Below are 13823 nucleotides of genomic sequence, written 5' to 3' on the forward strand. Positions count from 1 at the left end.
AAAGGGCGTCTCCCACACAGCAGGCCGCCCCTCTGAAACCTTCTGACACACCCCAGACTTGCTGTTACCGAAAGCTATGACTACACACTCCCAGAACTGGAAAACACTGTAGTCCATTCGATCTGATTCAGCCTATTTCAAAAGCAGGGGAAAATGAGGACACCCACTGCCTTCCAGTCGATTTGGACCCAGTGACTGTACGGGGCAGAGTGTGCAAGGCTGCGATCATTGTGGGATCAAACTCCTGACATACTGGTTAGCAGTCTCGCTGGAAACCACCAGGGCTCATTAAAACTCAACGATCTTTAAATGTTAGGTTTATTCGGAACAGTTATTCTATATGCGTATAAGGATTTCTTAAGTCCAGAAAATGTCCCAAAAGGGCGTTTTAAGGATTCCCCGCCCAGATTCCCAAACCCTGCAGGTCAGCCTCAAGTGAACAAAAAAATAGAAAGCCGTACTCGATTCCATCACGGTACAATTGGGGTTAAAGTCTATGGTACCCAGATGTCGCTCCGACAGGGCATGCGCTAACGAGAACTTGCGAGTCCCACCCCCACCCCTCCAAACCCTGACGTTTCAGACAGTCCCTCCCAATCCGGAACACGACCCAGTTTCCGCCGGTCCTGCCTTGATGGGCGTGACTGGCATCCAATAAAGATGGAGGGCTGAGTCCCTCGGAGCCAATGGCGAAAGCCCAAGGGGCGGTGGAGGCCGACCCTGTGAGGCGGCCAGAAGACAGGCCCAAGATGGAGGCGGTGGCGGTAGTAGCGGCGTGACAGGTGAGAGCGGGCCCGGTGAGGCTAGGTTTCTGGAGCGGCTGTCCGGCACCGGCAGGGAGTCCGAACCGCCAGCTCAGCTCCAGGATGGCTTCACCTGGGTCCCGGCGCCCCCCGTCCGGAACCGGAGGAGTGGTTTGACCCGGGACCAAACCATCGTCATCAGCGGGTGGGGGGTGGGTAGACAGAATAGGCGGGCAAAGTGGCCGGCGATGGTTTCGCCCGCCGCGAGTGGCAGCACGCCTGCGCAGAGCCCACAAGCTTCCGGTAGGCGGAGCCCGGTTGTGGCGTAGGGTGCCGATGCTATTCTTTTAACCCTGCTAAGGATCCCGCTGCCACGTCCTTACGCACTACACTGTGTGTGTGTGTAGATGCTGCACGTTACCCACTTGCCATATGCTGGATCAGTGTCTCATTAGGAGAATGTCTGAGAATGTCTCTGTTACCTCTCTTTAGCCCTCCTTACGCGTTGGGCTGCTAACCGCAAGGTCAGCAGTTCAAAACCAGCAGCTGCTTTGTGGGAGAAAAGGAGTCGGAAATGACTCGATGGCAATAAGGGTTTTTCCCAACGTCCATAGGATCGCTGTGAGTTGGAATCTGCTTGATGGCAGTGGGTTGGGTTGTGTGATCCTCCAACATCAGTAAAGTGATGCCCTGACAAGTTGTGGCCGACCCCCTTCCCCTTTCCTCTATCTTCCCTGTTTAACCCAACAAAGTCCCATGATCCACCATTACCCCAGTTCCATTAGGCTCAATGTCTGGTGACCTCCAGTATCCACCCTCCTACTGTTGCAGTCCCCAGTGACCCCTGTTAGGCCTCCAGCAGAGTCTGCTGACTCCCTATGAACTCCCCATCGCTAGTCGCCCCTTACCCACCGAACACAGTGTCTGTGATCCTGCCATCAGTGTTGCACCCCAGGGGTGGGACGCCCACAGTACCCTTCACAACACTGCTCAAGGGGAGCCCCCACTTTTCCCGCTGCTCCATTCCTCATCAGTGTCTGTGACTGTACCCTCACCATCAAACCCCAAACCAAACTCACTGCCATTGAGTCCATGCCAAATCAGAGCGATCCTATAGGACAGGGCAGAACTGCCCCTGTGAGCTTCCAAGACTGGAACTCTTGACGGGAGTCGAAAGCCTCATCTTTCTCCCGTGGAGCTGACTGGTGGTTTCAAATGGCTGACCTTGTGGCCCGCAGCCCAAAGGCTGGGCCACCAGTCTCCTGGTAATCCTTCTCTATTAAAAAGCTAGAACAAAGTCTGCATGTTCATTGTGTCCCTAACGCCCCCAGTGCAGTGTGTGCTGCCGACCCCATTAGTCCCCAGCCCAGAATCACAGTGTGGTGTGCCCTCTAGGACGCTGTGTGCTGTCTCCCCGCCTCCCACACCCACCCCCTGCAGTGACTCTAAGAGCGCGCCACTCTGGAGGCAGAGGAGCTTGAGGAAGGACTGGATCCTTGCTCAGCTGCAGGTTATCACCTTGGAATGTTGTGTGGAAATTAGGCTTCCAGGGCCTCGTGGAGCCTGGACATTGTATTTTGTTTTGTTCCCCGCCACTCTGCTGTCAGAGCACTATTACTGGACCTCCGCATTCCTGTCTCTCTTCTCCTAGGAGCCCCATGGGTACTGCCCAGCCCCACCTTAGCCCATCTTGACACAGTCCTCAGCTCCATGGAGCTGCCACGGGCGCCCCCTGCCAACGGGGCTGAGCCATCCCGGGCAGTGGGCACGGTCAAAGTCTACCTGCCCAACAAGCAGCGCACGGTGGTAAGTTCCATAGGGGGAAATCTGGCAGGAATTGGGGATCGTCCCAGTTGTAGGCCTTGGATGGGAGGGTGACTAGGGATGAGAGGGGTTCTTTGGGGAGGGGTAGAGAAATCTGTTGGGGCCCCTGTTGGGCACTGAGGGCCCCCACCCACATATGCGCACACACACAGGTGACCGTCCGGGATGGCATGAGTGTCTATGACTCTCTAGACAAGGCCCTTAAGGTACGGGGTCTCAATCAGGACTGCTGCGTGGTCTACCGACTCATCAAGGGGTAAGTGTGGCATCCCCCTCACCCACCCACTAGGTGCCCGGTCTCCCATGCCCTCCCCATAGCCCTCTGACTGCATGGAATCACCCATTACTCTCGCTCCAGTCTTCCACTGCTGCTCCTAGATGCTCCCAAGTTGATTCCTAGTTACAGTGACCCTGTGTGGCTTTTCTTGGCTGTCGTGTTGACAGAAGCAGGGCACCAAGTCTAGCCAGTTCCGGAACCGTGTGCGCCACCAGCACACCTTAGGCTTCCACTCGCTCAGTGCATTCATGAGTCCATCCTTTTTGGCGACTTTATCAGGACGCTGCCTTGTCTAGTCAGCAACTCCTTGAGTCCTTATCACCTCCTCCCAGGGGAGCGCGTCTCTTCTGTTCTTTCATGAGGCCAGAAACCATTGCGCTCTTTCCACAGTTTCCCCTACTCGGTGTGTGCGGAACTGAGCCTCAGCCCATTTTTGACTTGGGTTGGGGATTCCTTTGTTGTTTTTTCACCTACACACATGGCTGGTTTGTTTGCTCAGTTCGGGGTCTCACGAGCCACCTGACAGGGACATGTTCAAGCCCTCGAATAGTGAGTTATTTATCCACCGCCTGGCTTGCTCCTCATGTTATGGTCTTCGTTGTCCAGCCACTCACCGGGGGGTGAAGGTGGCCTTGGACAAGTCAATTGACACCTCTGGGCCTCCGTTTCCTCATCTCTAATACAGGAGCGAGAATAGTAACTGGGTCCTAGGGGCGTGGTGGTGGGACTGGAACTTGCTGTGGTGTGGTAGAACTTCTAGGGGGGCTCCCGAACTCCAGCCTACCTTCCCACTCATTCCCTTCCATGTCCTCTCCAGGCGAAAGACGGTCACTGCCTGGGACACAGCCATCGCCCCTTTGGATGGCGAGGAGCTCATTGTCGAGGTCCTGGAAGATGTTCCGCTGACCATGCACAATTTTGTGAGTGCAGGGTGGATGGTAGGGCCAGACTGGGCGAGGGGGGCGAGTCCTTCACTTGCACCAGCCTCTCTCACGCTCTGTCAGCAGGTACGGAAGACATTCTTTAGCCTGGCATTCTGCGACTTCTGCCTTAAGTTTCTGTTCCACGGCTTCCGCTGCCAAACCTGTGGCTACAAGTTCCACCAGCATTGCTCCTCCAAGGTCCCCACAGTCTGTGTCGACATGAGCACCAGCCGCCAACAGTGAGCCTGGCTCCCGGGGAGGGGCAGGACGTGGTCTGGCGACCAGGCCCACTCGGACCGACAGCTGACCGGGGTCCCTTCTTTTTGTGCTCCCTCGCCTTCAAGTATCTACCACAGTGTCCAGGATTTGTCAGGAGTCCCCAGACAACAAGAGGCGCCTGCAAACCGTGCCCAGAATGAGCCACTAACCCCTCCAGGTCCCAGGTAAGGTACCTTACCTGAAAGGCTGATGGTGGGAGGGAACATTCTGTGGGCCCCATATTTTATTCCTTTGCTTGACATTTGTTGGAATACCTACAGATGTAAGCAAAGCGATGAAAGGCCCTTGGGAAAGTTAACCAGATCTCTCTGGGCCTCAGTTTGCCCATCGGTAGAGAGAGGCTAGTGATGCTGTTCTGTTGCATATTGCATACTCATTTTCATATCAAACAATATCATACATTAACCACATAGGGTTGTGATAAGGATTAAATGAGTTGAGACATGGCCAGTGCTTAGAACAGGACTGACATCAAGGAAGTAATCATTTCTTCTTAATCATTTCAAGTGTATAGTTACTTCATTCATTCTACCAGTGGGACCATACCAAGCCCTTCTAGTTCGAAATACGTATTATTTTGTCATAAATTATTTTTATTCTACTCCTCCTTATGTTAAACAGGAGCCCTGATAGCCTAGTGATTATGTGTTGGGCTGTGAACTGCAAGGTCAGCAGTTTGAAATCACCAGCCAGCTCCACAGGAAAAAGACGGGGCTTTCTATTCCCATACAGAGTTACAGTCTCAGAAACTCACAGGGCAGTTCTACCCTGTCCTACAGGGGGTCACTTTGAGTCAGCATCAACTCAATGGCTGTGAGTTTGGTTTTTGTTTTTTGTTTTTTTTGGGGGGGGGTTCTATTAAACAGTAGACTGTAGTATTTATTTATTAAATGTTATGTCTCTAATATAAGTCAATATAACATACTTTATTATATTTTATCACATGATGTCTTTATGTTGTGAGGTTGTGTTACATATTTCATACTCATTTTCATATAAAATAGAATATCATACATTTTCATATAATTTAGAGAATAGGAAATGTAGAGTGTTATATTGATTATTTTAATGATGAATGTGCAGCAAGTCCTTGAGTTACAGATGTGCAACTTTCAGAAAACTCATACTGCTTTAATGTTATGTAAATTTGCCCTCGCTTTGCTGGGTGAACGTGCACTGCTCGCTATAGGATTGACAGTTCAATACTCCCAGCCACTCTGCAGGAGAAAGATGAGGCTGTCTGCTCTTGTTAGACTCACAGCCTAGGAAACATCAAAGAAAGTCCCTGTGAATTAGAGGCGACTCGATAGCAGTGGGTTCGAAATGATTGAATCAACCTCTGCTGGCAACAAGATAACACAATCCCTTCACTTGCGGAACATGCAGCTTGGAAGTCACTGAAAGGGCTCTGACAACTCTTCTGGATATGACTGAATTGTTGAATGGTATGACATGTGGACGAAGTGCCAATCCAACTGTTTAAAAAAAGAAAAGGCTTTGAGCCTTTTCTTGCCCTCACCAAATCAAACTCACTGCTGCCGGGGAGTCCATGCTGATTCACGGCGCCCATATAGGACAGGCTAGAACTGCTCTTGTGAGTGTCTTGATGGGAGTAGAAAGCCTCGCCTTTACCCCTGCAGAGTGGCTGGTGCTTTTAAACTGCTGACCTCACAGTTCGCAGCCCACTGCACAGCCCACTGGGCCACCAGGGTTCCTTTCTTGTCTTAAAGTTCGGCTAAATAAGGACTGTTTGCACATGTTCCGATTTAAGTAGCACTATTAGTCAAAGATACACTTAGTAACAGATCTGTTCATAACCAAGGGGCTGCCTGTTTGTGGATTAATTACCTATGGACCGTATTTCAGGATAGTGAAGTGAGCATTAAGGTAAGGTTTTGTAGCATTGAAATATGTGTAACTTTTATAATATGGATCTTTTTGAAATGTTACCTTAATATGAAGTTCCTAGGGCCTTTATATGAAGGTAATGTGTTAAGCTGCTAGCCACAAGGTCAGCAGTGCTAACCCCCCAGCTGCTCCACAGGAGAAAGATGGGACTTTCTACTCCTGAAAGAGTTTCCGTCTCAGAAGCCCACAGGAGCAGCTCTATGCTGTCCTGTAGGCTCGCCGTGGGTCACAATTAACTCCATGGCAGTGAGTTGGATTTCTTTTGATGGTGGTACTTCAGTGTAACAGTTAAAGCATTTGGCTACGCCGTCAACACTTTGAGACCACCCAGTGCATCCTTGCAGAAGAAGAACAAAACTGGAGAGCTATTACAAGCCTCGCCATCTACTGCAGGAAGCTCAGCCTTCGAAACCCGTATGGAGGATGGTTCGCCACTGACGCAAACGGGGTTGCTAGGAGGTGGGATCTGCTGGGCAACACTGCATTTGGGCTTCGTCCTGTCAGTACACGGGCAGCTCTCCGAGATGCTGCAGATTGGCGCCAGCTCACAGCCGTAGAGCTACTGCTGCCATCAAGCGAGGCATGGGATCCTTGTTGTCTCCAGTGCGCATGAAAGTGGTGTCGCCACTATGCCCGGGGCAGTCAAAGAGGCCCTGGGGAAAAATGGAACTAAAAGATGGCAGACTTTGTCCTTACGCATTTTGAAGCTCCTCGTACTATATGTAGTCTATTAACTGCATAATAGCTTTATGAACAGGAGCCCTGGTTGCGTAGTGGTTACACGTTGGGCTGCTAACCACAAGGTCGGCAGTTTGAAACCACCAGAGGCTGCTTGGGGGGAAAGACTGGGCTTTCTCCTGTAAACCATTACAGTTTCGGAAACCCAAAAGGGAAGTTCTACCCTGTCCGATAGGGTCTCTGTGAGTTGGCAGAGACTCGATGGCAGTGCATTTTTGTTTGGTTTTGTGTGTGTGTGTGTGTGTGTGTGTGTATGTTTGTCAGCTCTTTGAAGAGGGTTGAGATAATTGTGAGAATTACCAAAATGTGACACAGAGACAGGACGTGACCACATGCTATTGGAAAAGTGGCACCGATGAACTTGCTTGATCCAAGATTGTCACCAACTTCAATTTGTAGACATGGACTTTCTGGGACTGCAATAAAGTGATTCAGACTGCCAGCCCTGTAGTCACGTAGTCAAGTCCTTTAGCAGTCTGTTCTGTCCAGGAACTTCCTGTTAGGGTCACATTTCCAGAAGGGACATGTTTTATGATGCTACACATAATTAACGATGTTACAAGACTAAACTTTTTTTTTTAAACAAAACAAAGTCTTAATATGCACAATACAATGAGGACTGTCTGGACATAGGAAATTGCATGGTTTCTACTACATATTTGAATGGCACACCTCGTAAAACCTTCTGTATTACCCTAGTTTCACACTGTCCAGGTGGCCGGCCTTAGGTCTGTGGGTAGGCGTCACCTTCTCAGGGAAGCTCTTGACACTCCCCGTAACGATCTGGCCCCCAGTTTTGCTTGTTTTTTTTCCTTTGTGAGATTTCTCACTAATGGGTATATGTCTCTTGTTTTTTTTTTGTTTGTTTGTTTTCAATGTCTCTCTTCCCTCTGCCTGCTGGAATGTTAACCTCATGAGTGGGGCTGGGGGGACCTTTCGTTTGTTTTGTTCACAGGGTGAGCTCCAGCACCTGGGGACAGTGCCTGACACACAGCAGGCACCCACGAAATGTTTGTTGAGCACATGAATCACAGTAATATTGTGGGGTGCGGGCTCCATGCGTGTGTATGACACGGGGGAGCAGCTGTCGGGGGCCGCTGGTCATGCAACACTGATGTCTTAGCCTTTCTCCTGGCAGCTCCTGCACCAAGCACCGTGACCCTGAGCACTTCTCCTTCCCCATCCCGGCCAATGCCCCACTCCAGCGTATTCGTTCCACGTCCACTCCCAATGTTCATATGGTCAGCACCGCAGCCCCCACGGACTCCAGCCTCATCCAGGTTTGTCCTGAGAGGGCCTGAGGGAGGGAGCCGTTCCTGCTGGCCTTCCTGTCCTCCCTTTGACCCCCGTTCTTCTCTTCCTAGCTCACGGCCCAGAGTTTCAGCACTGATGGTGAGCCGCCCCCCCACCACCCCGCCCCGCTTGCACCCTGAGCACCCCTCCCCCCACCCACCTCCACTCACATCTCCTCCACAACCTCAGCTGCTGGTACTAGAGGTGGAGGTGGTGGTGATGGAGCCCCCCGGGGGAACCCCAGCCTAGCCAGCATGTCCTCGGGGAGGAAGTCCCCACATTCCAAGTCGCCTTCAGAGCAGCGGGAGCGGAAGTCCTTGGCTGATGACAAGAAGAAAGTGGTAAGCAAAAGGGGGGCTATTTGGGGGTACACCCCCGATGAGCGATGTGGCCAGACCCCCTCAGGTGTTATTCATCTGACCCACAGAAGAACCTGGGCTATCGGGACTCCGGCTGTTACTGGGAGGTGCCACCCAGCGAGGTGCAGCTGCTGAAGAGGATTGGGACAGGTTCCTTTGGCACGGTGTTCCGTGGACGGTGGCACGGCGATGTGGCTGTGAAGGTGCTCAAGGTAGCCCAACCCACAGCCGAGCAGGCCCAGGCCTTCAAGAACGAGATGCAGGTGCTCAGGTGAGCGTGTACAGGGGCGTGGCGGGAGCGGGGAGGGAAGGAGAGGCAGGGACGAGCTTGGGTGGTGCCTCTGGGAAAAGACCCCATTTGAGGTGCTTCCTTGGCCTCCCTCATACTTGCTGATCACGCATGGCTTCTCCTTCGAGGAAGCAGGCCGTGCGATCGGGTTAGAAATTGCCTGTGGCAAGAGGGGCTGCATACGCACGCGCAGCAGCCAGATGGCTTGCACGTGGGTGTTTGACCCAGTAGGAAACTAACTCTGGAGAAAGCTGGGCTTTCTACTCCCATAAGGAGTTACAGTTTCGGAGACTGTACAGTCGGAGGCCTCCGTGAGTTGGCATCAACTCGATGGCGGTGAGTTTGTTTGTTTGGGGTTAGGAAGCAAACAGCCGTACCCCGCTCAAAGGTGGCAGGCCACCGTGTCACGCTTTCAGTGGGTGTCGTTCTCCCGATGTCTGCTAGTAATGTTACTCTCTCAAACCCGCGCCACAGGGTTTCCTCCTGAAGCTTTCAGGAAGCTGACACCGGAGATTGGACTATTGGTGGGACTCTGGGGGGGCAAGACATGCTCAACAGTCACCCACAGCTGTCTGCTTGAAGCTCAGTTCAAAATACTCCAGGCAACAGATTTGGTTTCTCTGCAACAACGTGTGCAGCCCTGGCCGACAGTGGTGTTTACTGCGCCCCAGTTCAAAGGCCTGGCTCCGTGGCTGCCTGTTGGTATTGCTGTTTGGGTTTAATAGTGAGGGGTGGTTACCCAGCCCCCTAAATATGGATCTTGCCCTGGTCCTGCTGTGAAGTGTGTGTGATGATAGCTGTTATGTTCACTGCCATGAACAGCAGCACGTTAGGTAGCCGCTCACCAAGAGGGCGTGTGCTCTGTCCTCCCCACCATGCATAGGGTACCATTAATATCCATGTTTATTATGTTGTGTCCTTGTTATAGTAATTACAATCATAGCATAATTTAAAGAACAAGAGCTAATTCTATTCAGAAGCCTAGCCTAAGCTTTATTTAACTAGTGAAATAATCCCTGTCATTAATGTATAATTAATACAGGATTAAGTCCTTCCTGCTGAGGGACCCTGACGGTCCCTTTTTGTTCCTGTTGTCACTCCCACCCGGGGGGTGTGCAGATGTGGGCTTTCCTCTCTGTCGGTTGGCCCACGTTATGTTCCCCAGTTGATGTTGACATGACTGCCTGTGCTGTATTAATATTTATCCTCAGGATGGATGCCCAAGCAGAGATCCTCTGGTCATCTCCATGAGATGGGGACGGTGTGAGCCTGTGGCATGATATTGAAACCATAATCTTAACACAATTAAGAGCCCTTGTGTGCTCTGGTATCGTCTCTGCCCTGAGCAAACCTGGCGCTTCCCTGCTGTCATTCGCGCCTGTGTTACCATCAGAATGGCAGTGGCAGGCTCTAACCTGGATGAAGAGTTTCTCCTACCTTTGTTGTTTGTTGCCATCGAGGGGGAATCAACTCTATGTGACAGTTTCTGTAAGGTCCCCAGGTTCCAAGACCAGTGATATTTACAGAATGCTTACCATGTGTGCTGTTCTAAGCAGCTCCCTGATGACGGTTCCGTACGTACTCCCTCTTACTCACTCACTTACGCAGCCCTACAGACAGCTACTGCCTTCCTAGAGCTTCAAACAGCGCGCTCGCTACCTTGCCACCTTTTGCCACAGTGATGAGTAGGCCTCGTCGCTGCACATCATCCGTGTTTTGCCCTGAAGCTGTCCATACTGCACTGATAGGTCTCTGGAGAAGGTGGGCACTCCACTTGCTCATCTGTCAAATGGTCACAAGCCCAGGTACTAGGCAGAAGCGTGGGAGCCGATAAGACCTCATTGTTTTGAGACTCAGACGAGGGAGCCTGGTGTGGAATCGTAACCCGGCACACATGTTTCGAAAGCGGGCTGCATTTGGCAGTGATGAGGCCCTGAACTTCCTAGGCAGGGTACAAGAAGAAGGCCGAGAGCGCAGCCATCCCTGATGTGCAGGGCACTACTCACAGTTGCCGTTTTCTTCCCCGACCCTGACAGGAAGACACGGCATGTCAACATCTTGCTGTTCATGGGCTTCATGACGCGGCCAGGGTTTGCCATCATCACACAGTGGTGTGAGGGCTCCAGCCTGTACCACCATCTACATGTGGCTGACACACGCTTCGACATGGTGCAGCTCATAGATGTGGCCCGGCAGACTGCCCAGGGCATGGAGTGAGCCCCTTTCCCCTGGGGACTTGGGAGGGCAATGAGGGAACTGGAGGCGGGGGGAGATGAGGTGGTCCCCATCCAGTTCACCACCTGCTTCCCCCCCCCCCCAACAGCTATCTCCATGCCAAGAACATCATCCACCGCGATCTGAAGTCTAACAGTATCTGCCTGGCCTGGCCTGTCTCTGCACTCAGCTGGGGCTGGGGTCTATTAGGCAGGCGGAGGCGTAGAGGGACGACTTTTGCTGTGGGTAGCGAAGGGGATAAATAGGGAGGGTGGGTGTTGTATAGCTTCTTTCCAGATAGCAGAGCTGTGGATGGTGTAGAGTTCTTAATGGGGAAGTTCTCTTGGTCAGGAGTCAGAGATGTGATGTTTTTTCAATCCTTTCCTTGGAGAATTTGGTCAGGATCTGGGGAGTGGCCATTGTGGAGGTCAGACAGAGCCATGGGCCTGGTGGGCTTGGGTGTCATTGGAGAGCTTTCCTAGTCAAGATTTACAACAGGGCCAAGAGGGTAGCTATTCATTGGAACTCTTCCCCCCCTCCCCCCCAAACACACACCCCTACCCCCCACTTCAAGGATGTGGGTAATTCAGGTGACGTTGGAGGCCTTCCAGTCCTGGTCAGCAGCATGGCTGGTGGGGGTGTGGACAAGAGCCTCCCAGAGTGGGAGGTGTGGCTATTGGGAGTTCCTATAACGGCCCTTGACCCCCTCGGACATCTTCCTACATGAGGGGCTCACAGTAAAGATCGGTGACTTCGGCCTGGCCACAGTGAAGACTCGGTGGAGTGGAGCCCAACCACTGGAGCAGCCTTCCGGCTCCGTTCTTTGGATGGTGAGTTGAGCCAAGGTGGGGGAAGGTGTGGGGGGGGAGGATGGGCCAGGCTGAGTTGGCACTTGGTTGCCTGCCCCAGGTGTTTGGGTGGCTGTATTCTTCCCTACGTGGTTCAGCTAGTACGAGTGTCTGAGAGGTATCCCCAGTGTGGCTGGTGGGCTGTGGGACTCTGGGCTAGCCATTTGCTGACTCCATGGTCCCCCTGCCTGATCTGGCCCGTTGAAGGCAGCTGAGGTGATCCGGATGCAGGACCCCAACCCCTACAGCTTCCAGTCAGACGTCTACGCCTATGGAGTTGTGCTCTATGAGCTCATGACTGGCTCACTGCCTTACAGCCACATTGGCAGCCGTGACCAGGTGAGCCACGCATTTCACCCACGATCCTTTGGGCTAAGGTATTCCACTCAGGCCTCTACACTGCAGATCCCCTCTTTTGCACAGACCATCACATTTTTCCTGGAGACTCTGAGTTTTCTGAACTGCGAACTCCCAGAATCCTTCCGTCTGCAGATGTTCTTAATCTTACTTCCCTGTACTCAGGGCCCCCTTTCCCCATATCACAATCTCCTGGATCCTCAAAGTCCATATTCTCCTGAAGTCCCTGTTACACCTCAAATCCTTGTAGACTCCAAATACTCAAAAGCCCTCCAGGCCCTTAGAACGCCTACAATCTTCTGGCTTGGGTACTCAAAATCTTCCAAGCCCCCAAATTTCAGAATCCCATTTCTCCTAGAAACAGAATCCTTTTGTGCATCCAGATACCCACAGTCATCCAAGCCCTGGGTATCCCACAGGTCTCAGGACCCTGGGGCCACAGGCTCTCGCTGTTTTCCAGGGTCAAAACCTTGGAAAATTCCTTGAGAAACCCAGGTTGGTCTGGATTCCAGATAGCAACAGTCTCTGAACCCTGATCACACAAACCTGTAGGTCACACAGACAGACCTGCACAGTCCGCCAGGTCCCAGACACTCACCAACCTATGAATTTCCCCCATTTAGGGCTTTGCAGAGCTCCAAGTCACCAGAGACCTGTCTGCAACCTTGTGGACTCTCTAAACACCCCCTACTTCCCCAACTTAAATCCTTCTGATTTGTAAACGAAGATACTCTCTGACTTGTCTGAGACCTAGAATCCTTGGGCTGTAAGATATGCATGGGCCCCAGTAACCAGAATACCCAGGTCCCCCACAAAGAAGCCCTCCAAATTCTTAAGACATTCAAGAGCCCTGGGTCACCCCTTCCTGTCCCCCTTCCCGCCAGATTATCTTTATGGTTGGTCGTGGCTATCTGTCCCCGGACCTCAGCAAAATCTCCAGCAACTGCCCCAAGGCTATGCGTCGCCTGCTGTCTGACTGCCTCAAGTTCCAGCGGGAGGAGCGACCTCTCTTCCCCCAGGTGGGCTGGGCAGGAGGGCTAGGGCTGGACACCTTGGGGAGGGGACACTGCGATGGTGGAAGACACAAAAGTGTGAATGTAAACTGTATCCAAAGCTCTAAGGTGTACAGTGTGTGTGTGTTTCCCTATGAGGCTGGGGTCTGAGAGTGTTGGGGTGTCCTGGGAGTCTGGACATTCCTCCTTTGTCCCCATCTACCTCCAGATCCTGGCCACGATTGAGCTGCTGCAACGATCACTCCCCAAGATTGAGCGGAGTGCCTCTGAGCCCTCCTTGCACCGAACCCAGGCCGATGAGTTGCCTGCCTGCCTACTCAGTGCAGCCCGCCTTGTGCCTTAGGCCCCGCCCCAACTCCTGGGGAGCCCATCTCGGCACACAGTGCCCAGGAGCCTCACCCACCAATGTTCTGTCTCTGCCCTGATACTGCCTCAGGGTCCTCTCTCCCCCACCTTGGGGGATGAAGGGGTCCCTATATGTTTTACCAGATCTTCTGGAACTGGGGGACACCCAAAGACTGAGACCCCCTTCCTCCATAGTGGGGATTGCTCTTGGCTTTGGGTTTGGGATCTCCTCCATCTCCAATGGCTGGGATTTATGGCAGCGATTCAGAACTTCTCTGGAATTTGTGCCTGATCTACTTTCCACTGGATTTTGGGGTCCCCGGCACCCCGTGTGGATTTGGGGGTTCTCATGTCTCCCCCCTATTCAACAACTCCTCCTTTTCTTCACCAAGAAGCACAAAATTCTGCTGGGC

The 13823-nt window shown here is 52.4% G+C and overlaps 1 protein-coding gene across 4 annotated transcripts; it reads left to right on the forward strand.

Moving 5' to 3' along the window:
- Window positions 1–714: 714 nt before the first annotated feature.
- ARAF (A-Raf proto-oncogene, serine/threonine kinase) lies at window positions 715–13822 on the forward strand. Of its 4 annotated transcripts, none has more exons than XM_075538271.1 (16): window positions 715–782; window positions 2395–2549; window positions 2720–2823; window positions 3662–3764; window positions 3852–4006; window positions 4112–4210; window positions 7816–7972; window positions 8057–8084; window positions 8175–8326; window positions 8413–8615; window positions 10670–10846; window positions 10957–11003; window positions 11559–11677; window positions 11903–12034; window positions 12937–13071; window positions 13274–13822. In XM_075538271.1, the coding sequence occupies exons 2-16, from the start codon at window positions 2454–2456 to the stop codon at window positions 13406–13408; spliced, it is 1842 nt and encodes a 613-aa protein (XP_075394386.1). In that variant the 5' UTR covers window positions 715–782; window positions 2395–2453; the 3' UTR covers window positions 13409–13822. The 4 variants fall into 4 exon arrangements, with proteins under 4 accessions (XP_075394386.1, XP_075394388.1, XP_075394389.1 ...); XM_075538273.1 differs by having other exon boundaries at window positions 7831–7972; XM_075538272.1 differs by lacking the exon at window positions 715–782 and adding an exon at window positions 1066–1364.
- Window position 13823: the final 1 nt, after the last annotated feature.

This window comes from Tenrec ecaudatus, chromosome X (assembly GCF_050624435.1).
Source record: "Tenrec ecaudatus isolate mTenEca1 chromosome X, mTenEca1.hap1, whole genome shotgun sequence".
Taxonomy (NCBI): domain Eukaryota; kingdom Metazoa; phylum Chordata; class Mammalia; order Afrosoricida; family Tenrecidae; genus Tenrec; species Tenrec ecaudatus.

Bases quoted from the DNA above. Each gene is read 5' to 3' on its own strand.
- ARAF (XM_075538271.1), top strand. From the start codon at position 2,454: ATGGAGCTGCCACGGGCGCCCCCTGCCAACGGGGCTGAGCCATCCCGG. The intron at 4,007-4,111 runs GTGAGCCTGGCT...CTCGCCTTCAAG, and splicing joins ATGAGCACCAGCCGCCAACA to TATCTACCACAGTGTCCAGG. The intron at 11,678-11,902 runs GTGAGTTGAGCC...GGCCCGTTGAAG, and splicing joins CCGGCTCCGTTCTTTGGATG to GCAGCTGAGGTGATCCGGAT.